Source organism: Macrotis lagotis, chromosome 2 (assembly GCF_037893015.1).
Source record: "Macrotis lagotis isolate mMagLag1 chromosome 2, bilby.v1.9.chrom.fasta, whole genome shotgun sequence".
In the NCBI taxonomy this organism is placed as follows: domain Eukaryota; kingdom Metazoa; phylum Chordata; class Mammalia; order Peramelemorphia; family Peramelidae; genus Macrotis; species Macrotis lagotis.
Window position 1 is genome coordinate 289,574,135 of NC_133659.1, and position 20,330 is coordinate 289,594,464.

The window sequence follows — 20,330 nt, forward strand, 5'->3', positions numbered from 1 at the left end:
CGAGCCGAGCCGAGCCCCGGCCCGAGGTCGCGGGCGGGCGGCCCGGCCCCGCGGGGGGGGGCACTCGGGCCCCCCCGCGCCACGCCCCCTCCCGTCAGCGCGCCCCCCGGTGACCCGCGGCCGCCCCCGCGGTGCCTCCTCCCCGCGGCGCTGCGGCGGCGCCCGGCAGGGGGCGCTGCGCCGGGCCCGGCGGCTGCGGGCGGAGGCGAGGCGCGGGGCGGGCGGCGGCGGCGGCGGCGGCGGCGGCGGCGGCGGCGGCGGCCGCGGGGGGGAGCCCGGAGAAGATGGCGGTGCGGAAGAAGGACGGCGGCCCCAACGTGAAGTACTACGAGGCCGCGGACACCGTGACCCAGTTCGATAACGTGCGGCTGTGGCTCGGCAAGAACTACAAGAAGGTAGGGGCCCGGGCGCCGAGCGGAGCACAAAGGGCGGCGCTCGGACCCCCGCCCCGCCGCCGCCGCCGCCCCTCCCCCCGGGGCCGCTCCTGAAGCGCTTCGGCCCCGGGGCCGCCCTCCGCGCGCTCCTGGGAGGCCATCGGGCCGAACGGGGGCGCCGGGGGGAGGGGGCGCCGGGGCTCGGCCTCCCCGAGGCTTTGTGCGCGCGCCGGGCCGCGGGCGGGGAGCCCCGCGGGGAAGGCCGGGGCGCCCGGGGCGCCGGAGCCAACAAAAGGTCGGGGCGCTCCCGCGGCCTCTCCTTTGTCTGCCCGGCCCGCCCCCTCCTGCCCCTTGGGGATCCCCGGCTCCCCGGGAGCTGGCACGGCAGTGCCCCGGGGGCGGCGGGGCCGGGGCCTGGGGGGCATTGTGCCATTCACCTTTGCCACCTGTGACCCGGCCTCCCCCTGAGAGGGATGCTGTCCTCCGGGGTTGGGGTGCAGGGAAACTGGGGCCACAGCTTTAAAGACGAGCTGTTGCAGAGCAGTGTTTTCCGGGGGTCTGTGCGAACGTCCAGGCTTGATGTGAAGGGTGCCTACTTGCCCACCCGACCTGGCATTCAGGATCTTTTTTTTTTTTTTTGCCTGCTGTTTCTCTATTAGACAGGATCTTCCTTATATCATTATTATTCTCTAGAGAATCTGTACAGATCCCCAAAGAAGTCCCCTCTAAAAATATCCACTGACAGTTTTATTGATTTCCTTTCTTAGAAGTAATTTTGCCCAAGATTTTCATCTCTCTTCCCCCCTCCTAAAAAAAAGTTCCCACAAGTTAGTGGCCAGTCTTATCCTGTTCAGTGAATCCTGAAGAGCTCTCCTTTTTCCTCTCCTCCCCTTCCCTCCACATGGGCTCGATTCCATAAAGCCTGAGGCTTTCATGACCCAGAGTACTGTTGTGGCTCCAAGATAAGAGGGTCTTGGCAGCTCACCTTACGGGGTGAAGCTGGAGAAGGAGGAGAAGGAAATTGAAATTCTTCCCCCTTGGACACTCAGTACTAAACAACATCAGTTATTTGCTGGCAGCAGAATGGTTACCTCTTGGAGCTCTTTCAAGCTGCTCTTTGAACTAGGTGAAGGTGCCTCCTTTCTGACTCTTCTTCACAAATAGTTTCTAGCTGTTGTCTGAGGAGAGAAGTTTCCAGAACGTCTACTCTTGACCTTACCACCCTTCTATGGGTTTCTCTCTCAAGCTTAAGGATTGTGGGAGATATAATGGGAGCTCTCATTATTCCCTTCTTTCTTCCCTGTCTCCCTAGTACATCCAAGCTGAACCACCCACCAATAAGTCCTTGTCTAGCCTAGTGGTACAGTTGCTACAATTCCAGGAGGAGGTATTTGGCAAACATGTGAGCAACGCACCCCTCACCAAGCTTCCGGTGAGTCACAAGGTCAAGGTAGATGGGGACCCCTCCGGCCTGGGGAGAGACCTAAGCCATTCAAGTCTTATTCACTCCCTTCCCCCTCCATTCAAGGGTATTGCTGGTTTAGCCCCATTTGGTCACATTTGACATCTTGCTTTACCCCTATCTAGGGATTTGTCAAAAGGCTAAACTAATTGAAGAAATGCCCTTAGTTTAGGTGCTGTACTTTTTAAGTATTGTACTTTGCTTTCTGAAGTGAACTCAAAAGGGGGGGAAGGACTAGGTGACTTTTACCACCACTCCTTCTTCAGCTGCTTTCTTCCATGTGCCACTTCTGGTTTTGCAGATCAAGTGTTTCCTAGATTTCAAAGCAGGAGGTTCCCTATGTCATATCCTTGCAGCTGCTTACAAGTTCAAGAGCGACCAGGGATGGTGAGAGATCCTCAGACTCTTTTTAAATGCCATTTGCTAGGAATGGGCTACCCTACTGATCACCATGGTCTTTTAAGTGGGGGGGGGGGTATCTAGAAATGACTATTTCTTTGTGGCAATGGCAATGACTTTGACTTAGTGGAAGAGCAGGGATTATTTTAAACTGTCATTTTCTTTCTTTTTTAGACTAACTATATTTTTTTAATTTGTGTTCTGAGAGGAATCCATGCTCAGTTGGGGAGTGGGAAGAAGGCATAACGTTTTTCTCCAACAGAAAGGCCGGGGTGGGGGGGTGGGGGAGTGGAACTAGCCAAAGGACTTAACAAGAGGTTGGGTTCAGAGGAAATGTCCATAGGTGAGGGTCTGAACTTTTCACATTGGAAGCAGAACAGGGACCTGCCAGCTTGAAACTCTTTTTGTGCCTTCTTTTAATTCCCCAAGTTATAAAGTCATGTGTCCCCCACCCCCATCCCCAGGCCTGAGCCATGCCACTCACTGGGCTCTTGCCTTCCCACAAGGCGGCGTTACGATTTCCAGAATCCGTCCCGCATGGACCGAAATGTGGAAATGTTCATGACCATTGAGAAATCTCTTGTGCAGGTAACATCTAAGAATGTCCCAATTGGCTCCTTCCTTACTCTGCAGTGAGAATGGAGAATGCTCCAACCATCAAACTGTCTGCTTGTCCTTCCTACAGAATAACTGCTTGGCCCGACCCAATATTTTCCTACACCCAGAGATTGACCTTAAGCTGCTAGGGAAATTGAAGGACATCATCAAAAGGCACCAGGTAAATAGATGCTTCTGAGGAACTCTGTGAGATAGCATTGCTTTTCCCCTTTTTAATCTTTCTTTCTAAGAAGTAGCCTTGAAGGGCTCATATCTTCTATTCCCCAAGGCTAGTCCTTGCTGCCTTCCTCACTACCTATAAAGAAAGGGAAGAAGACATTGAGCTTCTTCCAGGCTCTGTGCTGGAAGCTGTACCCTCCCCCCAAGCAATAATTAGAGTCTATATCACCAGTCTAAGGTTTAGTCTTATACCTTTATAATTATTTGAAAGTAGCATGTGAAATGACTAGCTGACGTAGAAGTTCGAACAAATATTTGTAGATAAGTAAATTGGTATTTTATCATTCATAGCTTGTCTTCTTGGTAGGTCAGTAACCTTTAAATCCCATATAGGTTTTCCTCACTACCGAATAAATATCTAGTTCTTTTTCCTTTGTCACTGAGTTTATATATTCCTGGGGAGTTTAGACTAATTATAATATCATTCAAATAAAATTAACTGTAGAAAGGCAAATCCATTGGTAAAAGATCTCTTCAGAGTTAAGACTTGGACTCTAATTTATTTGGGGCACAATCTTGCTTCCTTCTATTAGAAGAGACCATTGAGAGCAAACCATATTTAATTTTTCTGCCTTGATGTATTGATTTATTCTGATCCCAGGGAACAGTCACTGAAGATAAGAGCAACGCCTCCCATATAGTATGCCCTGTTCCTGGGAACCTGGAGGAAGGTAAGCTTCAGCTTGACCCTTACCCAGGGTCAGCTTGCTGGCTGTTGACTAAGGAAGTTTCTAGAGCTTCAGCAACCAAACCGTTCTGCTCCTTTCCTTCACTCAGGGAAAACTTTGGCAGAAGAGAAAGACTTGGAGGGACTTCAGTCCCTGGGTCCCTGGCTCCATGAGATTCCTCTTGTCCAGTCTCTTGCTATATCAGGAGGGTGGTTCACTTTCATCTCTGGGTCCCTCTCCCTCACTTTCTGTCCACGTTCCCAGCTGACATCCCTTTCTTCTTTTCCTTCCCCTCTCCCCTCAGAGGAATGGGTACGGCCAGTCATGAAGAGGGACAAACAAGTTCTTTTGCACTGGGGTTACTATCCTGACAGGTGAGAACCTGGCCCTGACCCCTAAGGGGTTTTAGGAGCATCAGTCAGACTTCAAAAATCCAAAAAAGTTGGACAGAGCATCTGCATGGAGCTGTCCTTGGTGGGAATGGGAGCTAGACAGTTTAGAGCCATTCAGAATCAGGGATCCTGGTTAGAGGGATCTTCAGATACCCAAAGATTCCTTTGTCTTCAAGTAGTGATTTGGAGCTTAAAAAATAAAAAAGTGTTTGTATATGATTTCCTTCTTGTTTATTCCCCTCACTTCTGTAACGTTTTGCTCGGTTTTCCCATGCAGTTATGACACCTGGATTCCAGCAAGCGAAATTGAGGCTTCTGTGGAAGATGCACCCACACCTGAGAAACCAAGGAAGGTGACTAGCTCAATAATGACATTTATTTTAATATAGGTTTAATAACATTAAGCACATACTGTGTTTGGTATATTGGGGATAAAGAGAGGGAAACTAACTGTTCCTGCACTTTACTTTGTAATCTAATTAGGCAGCTCATGGCCTAGACACAAATATCAATGACAGGGGATAGAGGTCCACATAAAAGAGTCCATATACTTCGAGGTATAGGAAGTGATATCTTTCAGCTGGAAGGACACCTGTATTGGACCTTTGAAGAAGAGGATTTCAACAATTGAAAATGGGGGAGAATTCATTCTAGTCATAGAGGAAAGCATTCCTCCACTTTGCCCTGTTTTAAGATCCAGGCTTTTTAAAGCAAATCAGAGGTTCTCATCCCTCCCCCCCCATTTGAGATTTATCATGTCCCAGGGCAATCCGGGAAGCCGAGGAGGCTTCACATAGGACTTACTGAGCGTGGTCTCTGCTCCACAGGTTCATGCAAAATGGATTCTGGACACAGATACTTTCAATGAGTGGATGAATGAAGAAGACTATGAAGTGAATGATGACAAAAACCCTGTGTCTCGCCGTAAGAAGATCTCAGCTAAGACACTAACAGATGAGGCAAGATGCCTTACTTCTTCTTCGCCCTCTGAGTGTGCCCTCAGTGGCTGCTCCTTCCTAGGAAGCTACCTTCTAACGTGACTCTTAATTCCCCATATCTAGGTGAACAGCCCAGATTCAGACAGGCGAGACAAGAAGGGCAGTAACTATAAGAAACGAAAACGCTCTCCCTCTCCTTCTCCAACTCCTGAAGCCAAAAAGAAAAATGCAAAGAAGGGGTATGCTGCTATATTCACTTCTGTTCATTGGCCCAAAATAAAAGCTGCTCAAATTCAGTTCTCCAAATGAAAAACATGTCCTGTCCTTCATAATCTTTAGGATTCCTTCCTGCTTTTTTTCCTTATGAATCCTTTGGCTTAGATGAAATTGACCTTATTTTTTCCCTCTCTCATATGTAGCCCCTCAACACCTTATACTAAGTCAAAGCGTGGCCATCGAGAAGAAGAACAAGAGGATTTGACCAAGGACATGGATGAGCCCTCACCAGTCCCCAATGTGGAAGAAGTGACACTGCCCAAGACAGGTAAATACTCACCTGGATTCCTAGCTTCCATTCTCTTTCCCTAGCTTTTTGTCACTATGCCCAGAACCCTCTGCTTGAATATCCCCTAAATTTAGTTGGTGGCTAGAGCTAATATCCCATTGAATATCCCCCATTCAGCACTTCTTCCTGTGGAGTGCTGTGCTCTATTGGAGTAATCAGACCTAGTCCCTACCATTTAAGTGTATGTAGTCCTTAGGACAGACAGATGGACTGAGAAGAATAACACAGAGAAGAGAATAAAGTTGTTGAGGCAAGTGCATTTTAGATCAAATTAGAATGGAAAAAGTTATCTTTATCTAATTAAATATGATATGAAGGATCTCTTGATGAAAGGGGAAGGGGGCAGTTAAGAGTGGATAAAGTACTGGGTCTAGAATCAGGAAGACCTGAGTTCATATGTGACTTCAGACACTTAACTGCTGTGGGACTGTAGTCAATTCACACCTTCTTTTCAAGGTTGTTATGAGAATCAATTGAGATATTTATAAAGTGCTTAGCAAAGTACTTGGGAAAGAGTAGGCATTGTATAAATGTTGGCAGTGGAGTTGTGGTGGTGCTGGTGGTGGTGGTCACGGTGGTGGGAGTGGTGATGGTGTGGTAGGAGTGGTAGGTGGTGATGAAGATAATGATGAAGAAGAAAGGGAGAGGACTTGGTAGAAGCTAGAGCTATATAATAAATTACAGTTTTGTCTCAATATAGTCAATACCAAAAAGGATTCAGAATCGGCACCAGTTAAAGGAGGCACCATGACTGACCTTGGTAAGGAGGGAGATGCTCACTGGGGTTGGGAACAGGGTTGACTCCTTTGACAGAGAGAGAGAGAGAGAGAGAGAGAGAGAGAGAGAGAGAGAGAGAGAGAGAGGCAGAGGCCTTTTGAGGGCTTTGCTAGCTGCTCTGCTCCAGGTGAGTCTGCCCAGCTAGGAAGGTGTGGTTTTTACTCTTCTAGGAGATTAACCTTCATTCCATGCTGAACTTTTTTTTATTCCAGATGAACAGGAGGATGAGAGCATGGAGACCACAGGCAAGGTGGGAATTATAACAATAATAACTGGCATTACAAAAATGTTATTATCTAGAATTGTCTAGGATCTTCCATCTAGGGCCAATTGTAGCTGCTTTTCAGGTCTTTGACTCTTTTAGGGCCCTGGAGCTCTTAGCTACCTATCCTCATTCCCCATCCCAAATGTTTACCCTCAAGGTTTTGGGAGAAATGGGAGTAGGTAAAGGGAAGAAAGGAAATGCTTCATAGTCAGCAGTCTCCATACTTCTAGGATGAGGATGAGAGCAGCACTGGCAACAAGGGTGAACAGACAAAGAACCCTGACCTTCATGAAGACAATGTGACTGAACAGACTCACCACATCATCATTCCTAGCTATGCAGCCTGGTTTGACTATAATAGGTACTGGTATTTTTAGTATGCTAACATCTTCAGGAGGCCCTGCTTTAATCCAGACTCTTCCATAGCCTTCTGGCCAACAAGTCCTTCCTAACACCCAACCTTCATTCTTCCTACTTCACATTGTGGCTGCTTTTTTCCTCTGCTCAATGTAGCCAAAAAGAGCCATGTATTGGGAATTAGAGAATCTGGTGTCCAGTTCATGTTCTGGTACACTTCTTACTACCTATGTGATCTTGGTCAAGTTATTTGATATCTATAGATCTATTTACTCATATTCAGAGTTTAAGAGTTAAACTTTATGATTTTTTAAAAAAGATTTTATTTTGAGTTTTACAATTTTTCCCCTAATTTTACTTCCCACCCCCCACAGAAGGCAATTTGCCATGAACTTTATGATTAATGAACATCCTTTTTTAATTTTTATTTTTTTAGATTTTTCAAGGCAATGGGGTTAAGTGGCTTGCCCAAGGCCACATGGCTAGGCAATTATTAAGTGTCTGAGGTCCGATTTGAACTCAGGTACTCCTGACTTCAAGGCCAGTGCTCTATCCACTGCGCCACCTAGCCACCCCATGAGCATCCTTCTAACTCTAAATCTTGTGTCCAATCCTGACTTTGCTCTTAACAGTTTCCATTTATCCATCGGTTCCTAAAGCTACCCTGTTTTCTTTTACAGCGTCCATGCTATTGAAAGAAGGGCTCTGCCAGAATTTTTCAATGGCAAGAACAAATCCAAGACTCCAGAGATGTAAGGAAACCTCAGCTTCTATTCTTCCCCTACTTTCTGTATGAATAGTGGAGGCTAGTGGGAGCAGTGGGCGCCACCCATGCTGTCAGTGTTTTTGTCTCCAGAGTGTTGTTTAGAGTTCATCTCACCTGTGGGTTTGAGAGGTACATTGCTGGGGTTTCGGAAAGGCTTCCCCAGGCCCTCCAGGTTCATTTTACCACTTCTTGAGATTTCTTTGACATTGGACAAATCTCTTCATTCTGTACCTGATGATAACAGAATACTAAGTCCTTCAATTGTGAAGCAGCATAGACGATTCTAAAGAGTAAAATATCTGGCAGCTGAACCTTCTTCCAAAGTCATTTTCTTAAACTTCCATTATATTTGGGAAATAATTATATGTAATCTTTCTAAGATGGGGAGAGCATCAATAACTGGAGAGGTCAGGACTGGCTCTATGTATGAGGCAGGCTCTTTTGTTGTACTTTGTTTTTTTCTTTGATTGTTTGTTTGATTGTTTTTTGAAAGGCAACTCAGCTAGGTAATAAGTGTCTGAGGACAGATTTGAACGCAGATCCTCTTGATTCCAGGGCTGGCGCTCTATCCACTGTACCACCTAGCTGCCCCCACTTTTATTATACTTTGAAGGAAGCTACCTCCATCCCTTTTCATCTCTGCCTTTTTTTGAAGCCTCCCTCATTCTAGCTGTTTTTCTGAGTTGAAAGTCAAATTTTCCTCTGCAGGTTTTCTTTTAGCACTTTTCCTGGATCTCTCTTTTTCCTTGATGACATTCCACTTTGTAACATTCATATGCACATCTCCTCTTCTCCCAGACCAGCATTCCAATTAAATCATAAATCTCTCAAGAGGCTCCAGAACAATATGTAACCTTGTAGCTCTTTAACATAAGTATTAATTGAACTGAATTTTCTCAGTAAGTTTTGATAAAGAACATAGACCAGGAGGACATTGAGTTCTTGAAAAAGGGAGTGAATGAATGGTTATCAAGAGTGACAAGGAATGTTTGAAAGCAAAACTTGGGCTATTTTAGATTTCCACCTGCAGCCCTCTTGCTTTCCTAGTCTCCTGTTGGCTGAGACTTCACCTACTTGAGATGTGTTCAGCTTGCCATACTCTTAAAATATATTCATTTTGACTTTTTGAAAAAATATATTAGTATATGTTTTGATAGTTTTAAATGAATGCCCCCTGCCCAAATAATTATAATCCTTGAAAACAGTTAAGTAAAACCACCTACAAAATGAAAGGGTTGGACTCATTGGGTCCTGTGGGCCCTTCTAACTCTGCCTCTGAGCCTATGGAGCTGTGATGGAGTGATCTCCACTCTTAGCATATGCTGCTTTCTACATTTGTCATTTATTGATTGTTGTCAAGAGAAGGGAAGGGTATATACTTTAATAGATTGGTACCAATGTTATATTTGACCTAACTTTTGTTGCCCTTTAGTTTAACTTGTTTCCCTTGCTCAGGAACAGTTATCTTCCCTTTCCTGCCTTTCAGTCTCCTTGCCTTTTACCAATACTTCTTCCATTCTCCCAGTTACCTGGCTTATCGAAATTTCATGATTGACACCTACCGACTGAATCCTCAAGAGTACCTCACCTCCACTGCCTGCCGCCGGAACCTGGCAGGTGATGTCTGTGCCATCATGAGGTAGGACTTGTGATTGGTGAAAGAAGGTAGTGAGGATGTTGATTTCCCTTACCAGATCTGAGTCCAGGTTGCCCTCAAGTGTCTCTGGGCAGAAGTAGAAACCCCAGGTAGATGATCTATGGGGAAAGAAGGGGAAGAAACAGAAAGAAAGCTCTCCTTTCACTTTTGTGGGTACCTTGGAATGACCTCTTTCTCTGCCTCCTGGCCCTCACAGGGTCCATGCCTTCCTGGAACAGTGGGGTCTAATCAACTACCAGGTGGATGCAGAGAGCCGACCAACTCCCATGGGACCCCCACCCACTTCTCACTTCCATGTCCTAGCTGACACACCCTCAGGCCTGGTACCACTGCAGCCTAAAACACCCCAGGTAGGAATGGAGTGCTAAAGAGATTAAGTTGGGGGGTGGGAAACAAACTGGACTTCTGAGGTTTTCCATTTCTGTTTTTGGAGAATAGGGTATATAGAGGAAGGGAAAGTTCCTAGTAGGGTGGGGCAAATTATCTAAAATGGGAAACAGAATGCATATATGGGAAAATGGAAAATCAAGAGCTCACAGAAAGGTTTTTTTTAATAAAGATTTTTATTTATTTTGAGTTTTACAATTTTTCTCCTAATCTTGCTTCCCTCTCCCCACCCCCCACAGAAGGCATTCTGTTAGTCTTTACATTGTTTCTATGGTATACATTGCTCTAAGTTGAATGTGATGAGAGTGAAATCATATCCTTAAGGAAGAAAAATAAAGTATAAGAGATAGCAAAATTATATAATAAGATAATGAATTTTTTTTCTAAATTAAAGGTAATAGTCTTTGGTTTTTGTTCAAACTCCACAATTCTTTCTCTGGATACAGATGGTATTCTACATCACAGATAGCCCAAAATTGTCCCTGATTGTTGCATTGATGGAATGAGCAAGTCCATCAAGGTTGATCATCACCCCCATGTTGCTGTTAGGGTGTACAATATTTTTCTGATTCTGCTCAGCTGGCTCAGCATCAGTTCATGCAAATCCCTCCAGGCTTCCCATCCCTCCTGGTTTCTAATGGAACAATAGTGATCCATGATATACATATACCACAGTTTATTAAGCCGTCCCCCAATTGAAGGACATTCACTCGATTTCCAATTCTTTGCCACCACAAACAGGGCTGCTATGAATATTTTTGTGCAAGTGATGTTTTTACCCCTTTTCACAATTTCTTCAGGGTATAGACCCAGTAGTGGTATTACTGGATCAGAGGGTATGCACATTTTTGTTACCCTTTGGGCGTAATTCCAAATTGCTCTCCAGAAAGGTTGGATGAGTTCACAGCTCCACCAACAATGTATTAGTGTCCCAGATTTCCCACATCCCTTCCAACATTGATCATTGACCTTTCTGGTCATATTGGCCAAGTCTGAGAGGTGTGGGGTGATACCTCAGAGATGCTTTAATTTGTATTTCTCTAATAAGTAGTGATTTAGAGCAGTTTTTCATATGACTATGGATCACTTTGATTTCCTCATCTGTAAATTGCCTTTGCATATCCTTTAATCATTTGTCAATTGGGGAATGGCTTTTATTTTTGAAAATTTGGCTCAGTTCTCTGTATATTTTAGAAATGAGTCCTTTGTCAGAAATACTAGTTGTAAAAATCATTTCCCAATTTACTACATTTCTTTTGATCTTGGTTCCAGTGGTTTTGTCTGTGCAAAAGCTTTTTAATTTAATGTAATCAAAATTATCTAGTTTGTTTTTAGGGATGTTCTCCATCTCTTCTTTGGTCATAAACTGCTTCCCTTTCCATAGATCTGACAGGTATACTCTCCTAAATCCTGTATCCATTTTGATCTTATCTTGGTATAGGGTGTGAGGTGTTGTCTAATCCAAGTTTCTGCCATACTAACTTCCAATTTTCCCAACAGTTTTTATCAAAGAGAAAGTTTTTATCCCAATAGCTGGTCTCTTTGCGTATATCAAACAGCAGATTACTATAATCATTTCCTGCTATTGCACCTAGTCTATTCCACTGATCTACCACTCTATTTCTTAGCCAATACCAGACAGGTTTTTAAATGTTTTTATTGTTAGGCATTTTAGCTGTTTTGGAGTAGCCCTCTGAGGAAAGTAGGGCAAGTAGATACTCCATCTCCATTTAACTAGGAAAAAAAAAAGCTTAGAGAAACTCAGTCACATAAAATTCATAGAGGTCAAACTAAGGATAAAATAGGTCTCTTGACTTATAGGTCTGTTCTCTAAACCTTTACAAATGAATATTATGCCAAATCCTTCATGTAAATTCTGTGACAGAATGAAGAGGCAACATTATTCAGGGTAGGAAGAACTGCCCCCACTTCCTATGTGCTTCACACCATTTAATCTACCTAGTCCCCATGACACCAAGCTTTGTCCACCAGGGCCGCCAAGTTGATGCTGACAACAAGGCTGGGCGAAAAGGCAAAGAGCTAGATGACCTGGTCCCGGAGACAGCTAAGGGGAAGCCAGAGCTGGTAGGTGGAGTATAGCACCCCTTGACTTCCTGCTGACCCCTTATGAAGTAGGGAAGAGATATGGAAACAACCTCGCTATTGGCCCTGGAGCTTGAACAAGAAGCACTCTGTTCCCATTCTCATTCTGCCCTCTCTCATTGCTTGATCTTCCCTCAAAACAGCAAACCTCAGCTTCCCAGCAAATGCTCAACTTTCCTGACAAAGGCAAAGAGAAACCAACAGACATGCAGAATTTTGGACTACGGACAGATATGTACACCAAAAAGAATGTCCCCTCCAAGGTTTGAAACTTGGGGAAGGGAATGAGGGCAGAGAGGGCCCAGCATGTAGACTGCATGGTCCTCAGGAATAGAAGCCTACCTCCTGGTAGAGATCCTGTCTTCTTTCTTTTTACCTTTTCTTCCATCCCCTGTAGAGCAAAGCTGCTGCCAGTGCAACCCGAGAGTGGACCGAACAGGAGACGCTACTTCTTCTGGAGGTAACTGAGGTCTTGAGGGTTCTAACTGCAGCTTTTTCCCCTTCCAGACTTTCCCTCTCACCAAGCACCTAGGAATTCTAGCAATCAGAGTTCAAACCATCCATCCATCCATCAACAAATCAGTCATGAAACATTGATATTTAAAAATGGAGAACTGCCTCCTGCTCTTCACTCCTTTTCTTGGTGCTGCCTGTGAGAGGGGGGCTGACAAAGAGGAAAGGAAGCTCAGCTTAGGCATGACTCTGCCCATTCCCAGGCATTGGAGATGTACAAGGATGACTGGAACAAGGTGTCAGAACACGTGGGGAGTCGCACCCAGGATGAATGCATTCTGCACTTCCTCCGTTTGCCCATTGAGGACCCATACTTAGAGGACTCGGAGGCCTCACTGGGGCCCCTGGCCTACCAGCCTATCCCCTTCAGTCAGTCTGGTAACCCCGTCATGAGCACTGTTGCCTTCCTGGCCTCTGTGGTTGACCCCCGAGTGGCTTCAGCTGCTGCCAAGTCGGCCCTAGGTAATGTAAAGAGGTTGTTTTCTGCCTGTTCCCACAACCAGTTATATGAAGGATTGTCTTACTTACCTTCCTCCCTGGCTCAGGAGGCAAACCAGAACTCCAAACAAATGGACTTTGTACAGAGTCTTTTTTTTTTTTAGGTTTTTTTGTTTTGTTTTGTAAGGCAAGCGGAGATAAGTGGCTTGCCCAAGGCCACACAGCTAGGTAATTACTAAGTGTCTGAGACCGGATTTGAACCCGGGTACTCCTGACTCCCGGGCCAGTGCTTTATCCACTATGCCACCTAGCTGCCCCTGTACAGAGTCTTTAAGAGTAATAGATATACTAATCTTTCCCTCTGGGGTGGAGAAGACACTCAGGGTTGTTAAGGTTAATGATGTGGGCCACGGGGCAGCTAGGTGGTGCAGTGGATAGAGCCCAAGACTTGGAGGACCTGAGATCAAATCTGAGCTCAGACACTTAATAATTGCCTAGCTGTGTGACCTTGGGCAAGTCACTTAGCCCCATTGCCTTAAATAAAGTAAAAAATAACTAAATTTAATTAAAAAAAGAATAGTCAATGATGTGGGCCACCACTTGTCTTTTCTGGACATTGCAGAAGAGTTCTCCAAAATGAAAGAGGAGGTTCCCACAGCCCTAGTGGAGGCTCATGTTCGAAAGGTGGAGGAAGCTGCCAAAATGACAGGCAAGGCAGACCCATCATTTGGTTTGGAAAGTAGTGGCATTGCAGGAACCACCTCTGATGAACCTGATCGGATTGGTAAGATGTCTCCTTTCTTTGTCATTGTGAGCAACATATTAAGGGCTGGTGTGGTTTGTTTTCTCATAACCAGTAAGGCCCCTTATATAAATAATAATCCCTGATATCCCTCCATTGTCCTCGCTCTGCAGTTCTGACCAGTAGAATGAATACAATGGAAATGAATTATAGACACTAATTCTATCATACTGCTTATTTTACTTCCCTTTCTCACAGAAGAAAGTGGCACTGATGAGACTCGAACAGAAAGCCAGGTTGCAGAGGAAAAAAAAGAGTCTAAGGTACAGTCGCACTGACCTCTTCTTGGGCTGGTGATCTGGCTAGACTGAGAATCGGAAAGCAAGTGGAAAGTTCCATGAAGTACTGAGGAATATGTCTCATATCCTCAAATGCTGCTTCTGTCTCCTTTTTCCATCGGGATTTAGGAACCACGGGAAGGAGGTGCTACCATAGAGGAAGAAGTAAAGGATAAACCAAGTGAAGCACCCAAAAAGGAGGAAGAGAAGGGGAAGGAAGGTGACATTGAGAAAGAGTCAGAGAAGAGTGAAGGGGACCCCATGGGTGAGGTTTTGGAATGGGTGGGTCAAGAGTCTAAAATGCAAAGATGGGAACCCACAAGATTGACTTAATCTTTGTTTTCCAATTTCAAGCTGATCAGGAAAAAGAAAAGGAGCCAAAGGAAGGGCAGGAGGAGGTGCTAAAGGATGTGGTTGAGGCTGAGGGTGAGAGGAAAACCAAAGTAGAGAGGGACATTGGCGAAGGCAACCTCTCCACTGCAGCTGCTGCTGCCTTGGCAGCAGCGGCTGTAAAAGCCAAGGTGAGGCACTGGTCTGAATGTCCCCAATATCTTCATATCACAAAAGTTTAGATTTCTAGCTTAGACAACTTGAGTCACTCTGAGCTGACATTCTCTACTAACCCTTCACTACTCAAAAGAAATTCTTTATAGTCTTTCATCTCCTTTCTGCTACCATTTCCTCATCATCCTTTATAGAAATGGGAAAGAGTAGGTAATCATCATTTGTAGACCAACCTTCATATTCAGGGCACCTTAGTTACTTCTCTAATCTAAATAACCTAATCTCTTTTAACTATTCTTTATTGCTTCTGTTTTTAGTGTTTGTTTGATTTTTGGTCTCTGATGTCTACCCCAATTTCTTCATATCTTTTTTAGGTTTTTTTTTTTTTTTTTTGCAAGGCAATGGGGTTAAGTGACCCAAGGTAACACAGCTAGGTAGTTATTAAGTGTCTGAGATCGGATTTGAACTCAGGTCCTCCTGACTCTAAGACCAGTGCTCTATCCACTGCACCACCTGGCTGCCCCTATATCTTTTTTAAAATGTCAAACTCCATTTTGAATCAAAGCTGTGGCTGGTTGGTAACTTCTTGCAAGTTGCCAGATTTTTTTCTTGTTTTTGTAATTTTGAGGGTCTCCCCAATCAAGACCTCACAGTGATCTCTTGTGCCTTTCCCTCAGCACTTGGCTGCAGTTGAAGAAAGGAAAATCAAGTCCCTGGTGGCCCTGCTAGTGGAGACCCAGATGAAGAAGCTGGAAATCAAACTTCGGCACTTTGAAGAGCTGGAGACTATCATGGACCGGGAGCGTGAGGCCGTGAGTAGCCTTCCGCAACAGGAGCTCTGGAAATCCCTCCGTCATTGAGCCAGTGTCTCAGAACAGGGAAAACGGTGTCTGGCAGGGCTCCGGAGAAGTGGAGAGTAGCCAGTCAGAGCAGGGGAAAGTTGGCCCCAGGCAGCTAAAAGGAAAGTGAGACAGTGGGTGTGAGAGAGTACAGGTGAGTGAAGAAAGGACCATGGGCTTGGTAGAGGGGGTTAATATTGTGAACATGAGTCCAGAAGGAGCTGAAGGGGCCAATGATGTAAATGTGATCATGGGAAGCAATAATGACCTTTGTGATAAAGGAATAACACTAAAAATACAAAGTACTGTAATGTAAATTTAATGTATTAAGTAGATGAGTTCCAAGAAGACTTTATTTCAAGAGTTCAGTTGAGATCAAACTTTAAGGTAAAGCTCTGGTACCACCTTAATGCAACCCTTCCTGATCCTGCTAGGGCCTTCCTTGCCAATCTGTGCTCTATCTCTTCTATACATATATATATATATGTATATGTAAAATGAGGGACAGTTTCATTTTTTGTCTTTGTAGGCCCACCACCAAGTGCAGTAGCTAGCACAGAGAAAATACTTAATGTTTGTGGATTGGTTGAGTGAAGCTTCTTGAGGTCAGGGAACTTTGAATTGGATTTTAAAGAAGGGGAAAAAATAGCTGAGAATGATGGTGTGTGCTGATAACTTCCTCTGTTGGGGAAGTCGAGGCTAGAGGATCACTCCAGTGCTGGAGTTCCAAGCTGCAGTGGCCTGGGCCAACTTAGTGTCTGCACTTAGTCTGGGACCATTATGACCAGCCCCCTGAAACAAGGCCCATCAGGGTTAGCTGCCTAAGGGGGTCACAGATCCTCTGCAGACTAGTCAGGGGATTTGGCCTGGGAGTAGCTACTTGCACTCCGGTCTGGGAAGATGAAGAGCCCAGTCTTTGGAGGAAGGGGGACAGAGAGAGAGAGAGAGAGAGAGAGAGAGAGAGAGAGAGAGAGAGAGAGAGAGAGAGAGAGAACAAACAGGCTTAATCCTAGGAATAACAGGTAAAAAGAGTCCAGAGGGTAGAAATGAATCTGTCATGTCATGTCATACAAGTTAGCTGAGCTAGGCTGAAGATGTGAGAGAAGGGAACCTAGTGAAAAGAGCAATTTATATCTTTCTTCTGTCATTCTCTAAATACTAACATCCATGTGCATAGTCCCGTACTAGGTGCCAGGGAGATAGCAGGTTTAGGTGAGACCCGATGCTACCTTCAGGGAGCTTCTGGGATCTGGTGGGCAGAGAAACCACCCCAGATAACCAATATGCTGCTATAGCCTACTGGCACAGGGGATGAAAGTGCTTTGGAAATCAGGCATTGGGATTTGGACTTTATATGATGAATGAATATGAAGCCATCTTAAGATAATTGAGGAGGGTATTGGGTGTTGCTTGGGCCCCTCCTGAGCTGAAATAACGTTGCTCAAATAAACTTGACAGCTGGAGTACCAGAGGCAGCAGCTCCTGGCCGACAGACAAGCCTTCCACATGGAGCAGCTGAAGTATGCAGAGATGAGGGCCCGGCAGCAGCACTTCCAGCAAATGCACCAACAGCAACAGCAGCCTCCCCCAAACTTGCCTCCTGGCTCCCAACCAGTACCCACAGGAGCCTCTGGGCCACCCCCTGCCCATGGCTTGGCTGTAGCTCCTCCCTCTGTGGCCCCTACTCCTGCTGGATCTGGGGCCCCTCCTGGCAGCTTGGCCCCCACTGAACAGATGGGACAGACAGGGTCAGCCTCAGGGTCACAACAGCTCCAACCAGCCGGAGCACCCCAGCCTGGGACAGTCCCACCTGGAGCCACCCCCACTGGACCCCATGGTGAGCTACGATCAACTGGTGCCTTAGAGCATGTTGACGTCATGATGTCTGGTGGGAGGGGGCACATTTGAAGCTGTCCTTTGGACAAGCATATCGGTGTTAGGGAACCCTGAACACAAGCTCCACATTTGAGATCTCCCCTCTAGGGGCCTGGTAAAGGGAATGAAGTGGGGGAGCTCAAGCATGTGTGGCGTGATCACATTCTGTTTCAGCTCTGAGCCAGCAGAGGTCACTCGCTGGCCAGGACTTCAACTGTCCTCCACATGTGCAGCACCCAGCCTCATTCCTTGTAAACCCAATAGTAGTAATAGACAGTTACACAGCATTTTTAATTTATATTTATCTGGTGACAATAACTTTTAGATAGAGATGTAAATATTAGCATCTCCATGTTACAGATGAAGAAATGGAGGCTCTGAGGAGCCAGACTCAAGTTTTGATATTCTCTCCACAACATGACTTTGGAGTGAGGTCATGGAGATGACTGCCCCTTGCCCTCCTGTTACATAGGAGAGAATGGGATGGGGGGCATACTGGGCAGAGAATAGCTCCTAACATTATCTTCTTTCTCTTCTAGGCCCCTCACCGTTCCCCAGCCAACAAACTCCTCCCTCAATGATACCAGGGGCAGTGCCAGGCAGTGGGCACCCTAGTGTGGCCGGTAATGCTCCTTTGGGTTTGCCTTTCAGCATGCCTCCTCCTCCTCCTCTTCCTCCTCCTCCGTCATCCATCATCCCATTCAGTAGCCTAGCTGATTCCATCAATATTAACCTCCCTCCTCCTAACCTGCATGGGCATCACCACCATCTCCCGTTTGCCCCGGGAACCCTCCCCCCACCTAACCTGCCTGTGTCCATGGCGAGCCCTCTGCATCCTAACCTGCCGGCGACCACCACCATGCCATCCTCCTTGCCTCTCGGGCCAGGGCTGGGATCCGCTGCAGCCCAGAGCCCTGCTATTGTGGCAGCTGTTCAGGGCAACTTCATGCCCAGTGCCAGCCCGCTGCCAGGTGAGAAGGGACCAGGAGGGGCCTGGGGGAGAGTGGGTGGCTTGGGTGGTCTATGATGGGTTCAAGGACAAATAGGGAGGAGGTCAGTGACTGACTAGAGCTTCCCCTTCCTTGCTGCGTCCTGACTCTGGTAACATCCCACAGGAAGGAGGGCACGGCCGGGACTCCTCCACAATCCCCCCATGGTAGACTGGGAGTCATGGGGTCCGGGTCCCGGCCCAGCCTGCTGAGGCTGTCCTGCCGAAACACCTAAGCTATGACTTGGAAGATGATACTAATTTGCATGATTTGCATTTTATTTGCATGTTAACTTCATGTCCAAATGGTCCCTGTCTCTGCCCCCCCCCCCCCAGCCGGTCAGCAGATGGCCTCCAGCCTTCACTGAGTAGACACTCTCAGGATTGGCTTAGAACTCTTACTAGGTTTTCTGGGGAAGCATGGGAAAGATTTGGGGGAAGTGCCCCTTTTCCATTATCAGTTATTGGGCTCTCTTTCCATGGAGAGCATGGGGGTAGCAAGTATCCTCCCCCCATCACCCCATGCACTGTGAGCTTTGTGCCCTGGCTGTGGATTTATCTTGGCTGTAGAGTTCTAAATGTGAGTTCTGTTTCAGTTCAACTGATTGATCTGTTTCTTTTCCACAGACCCAGGCACCCCAATACCCCCAGACCCCACAGCCCCCAGCCCAGGCACGGTCACCCCTGTGCCACCTTCACAGTGAGGAGTCGGCAGGATACCTCTTCTCTGCCCATTCCTGGTTTGGAGACTTGGCCTCCTGGAGCAGCCTGCCACCCCAAGGACAGAAGGTGCTGCCTCCCCAACCCCTTTCCAAGGTGGATTTCTTCCCCAGCCTGGACAGCCCATCACTTCGTAAGGAAAGTCACCCTTCTCCTTCCCCACTGTGTCTGTTTGTGCCTCAAAGGCACAAAGTTTAGATCTGATTGTATCAAGACTTTTATTTAAAAGAGATTATTAATGTCTGGGGAAGGGGGTGAGGAGGAGAAGGCAGTACCAGAGAGAGAGAGAGGGGGCTAGGGGACGCATGGGGGGGTATTTATACCAGGTTCTCATTAACCACTTCTGAGGGGCACATCCCCTCTTCCTGCAGCTTTGTGGAATTAAAAAAAAAAAAAGATAATAAATTCACAAACACTTTTAAAGGGAAAGAAGGAATGGGAGAGGAAATCTACATAATAGATCTTTTCCCCCTTCCCTTCCTTAAATAAAAAAACACAAAAAATGTTGAGATGGTTCTGATCAGCAGGAACTGGGTAAGAGTGTCAGAGGGAACTCTAGCAGGGAGCCGATGATCTCAGGGCTCCTTCCACTTTCCCCAGCTTCACCCCCCCACTCTTCTGGAGTGTCAATTCAGTCCTCTTCCCAGATCATTGAGAATAAACTCTGCTGCTGCTTCCTCAGATAATGTCACTGTTTTAGGCCCTTCCCCCCACCCTTTCCCCCACCCTGTCCCAAGCTAGGCAAATCCCCCTAAATGTCAGTTTTGTGTGTGTGTGTGTGTGTTTTTTAAATTGGCTGCTTAGAGTGTGTATGTGTGTGTGTGTGTGAGTGTGTATGTGGGGGGGCAGGGTGGGGAGGACGACACTTTGGAAGTTTCGAGTCCTTCAGGAAATGGTAGGGAGGACGGGACTGGAGTCTGTATCCCAGCTCCCTAAACTTAATAAATTACTTTCCCAGAGGGAATAAAAGGTAGAGTTCACAGAAGATGGAATGTTTTTAAAACCTGAAATTTAAAAAAAAAAGCACTTAAGCACCTCCCTTTTATGATCTCAGCCCTTTTCCCCATCACCACCAGAAACATTCATTTCTGCAAGTGATCATCTCTGGGATCTGGGGGTTCAGGGAGGGAAGCGGAGGGGGTGTAATGTCGAGCTGATGTCTATCACTGACAGCTCTCCCCACTCTCCGAATCCTCCTTGATTCACCCTGAATGTCAACAAACCTGACTCTTCAAGCTCCCCTCTTCCTGGAGCCAGCATCACCCCTATAAACCCATCTCCTCCCACCTGGGCCCTTTGTTCCATGTGCCCTTCTACAATGTACCCACACTTACTCTTTCCCTTCTGTGGCTCAGCACCTTGTTAAGTCTTCTGTAAATTTTCCTTTTTTTTTTATAAATTAATTTGCTTTTCACTTCCATCTTGT

The 20,330-nt window shown here is 46.4% G+C and overlaps 1 protein-coding gene across 6 annotated transcripts; it reads left to right on the forward strand.

The window, feature by feature from the left end:
* The first annotated feature begins 249 nt into the window (after positions 1-249).
* SMARCC2 (SWI/SNF related BAF chromatin remodeling complex subunit C2) lies at positions 250-20,324 on the forward strand. Of its 6 annotated transcripts, none has more exons than XM_074226395.1 (29): positions 250-395; positions 1,687-1,806; positions 2,138-2,223; positions 2,700-2,823; positions 2,921-3,013; positions 3,674-3,743; positions 4,045-4,114; positions 4,410-4,485; positions 4,960-5,091; positions 5,194-5,309; positions 5,490-5,614; positions 6,336-6,395; positions 6,625-6,662; positions 6,908-7,038; positions 7,715-7,786; positions 9,326-9,439; positions 9,654-9,807; positions 11,837-11,929; positions 12,091-12,210; positions 12,345-12,407; positions 12,664-12,922; positions 13,521-13,682; positions 13,899-13,963; positions 14,108-14,243; positions 14,333-14,499; positions 15,160-15,294; positions 16,780-17,158; positions 17,736-18,167; positions 18,812-20,324. In XM_074226395.1, the coding sequence occupies exons 1-29, from the start codon at positions 285-287 to the stop codon at positions 18,886-18,888; spliced, it is 3,780 nt and encodes a 1,259-aa protein (XP_074082496.1). In that variant the 5' UTR covers positions 250-284; the 3' UTR covers positions 18,889-20,324. The 6 variants fall into 6 exon arrangements, with proteins under 6 accessions (XP_074082496.1, XP_074082500.1, XP_074082499.1 ...); XM_074226399.1 differs by having other exon boundaries at positions 17,736-17,819; XM_074226398.1 differs by having other exon boundaries at positions 14,108-14,198.
* The last annotated feature ends 6 nt before the right edge of the window (positions 20,325-20,330 follow it).

Coding starts and splice junctions, on each gene's coding strand:
- SMARCC2 (XM_074226395.1), top strand. CDS start 285: ATGGCGGTGCGGAAGAAGGACGGCGGCCCCAACGTGAAGTACTACGAG. Junction 12,923..13,520: donor TGCTGCCAAGTCGGCCCTAG/GTAATGTAAAGA, acceptor TGGACATTGCAG/AAGAGTTCTCCAAAATGAAA. Junction 13,964..14,107: donor AGGAAAAAAAAGAGTCTAAG/GTACAGTCGCAC, acceptor ATCGGGATTTAG/GAACCACGGGAAGGAGGTGC.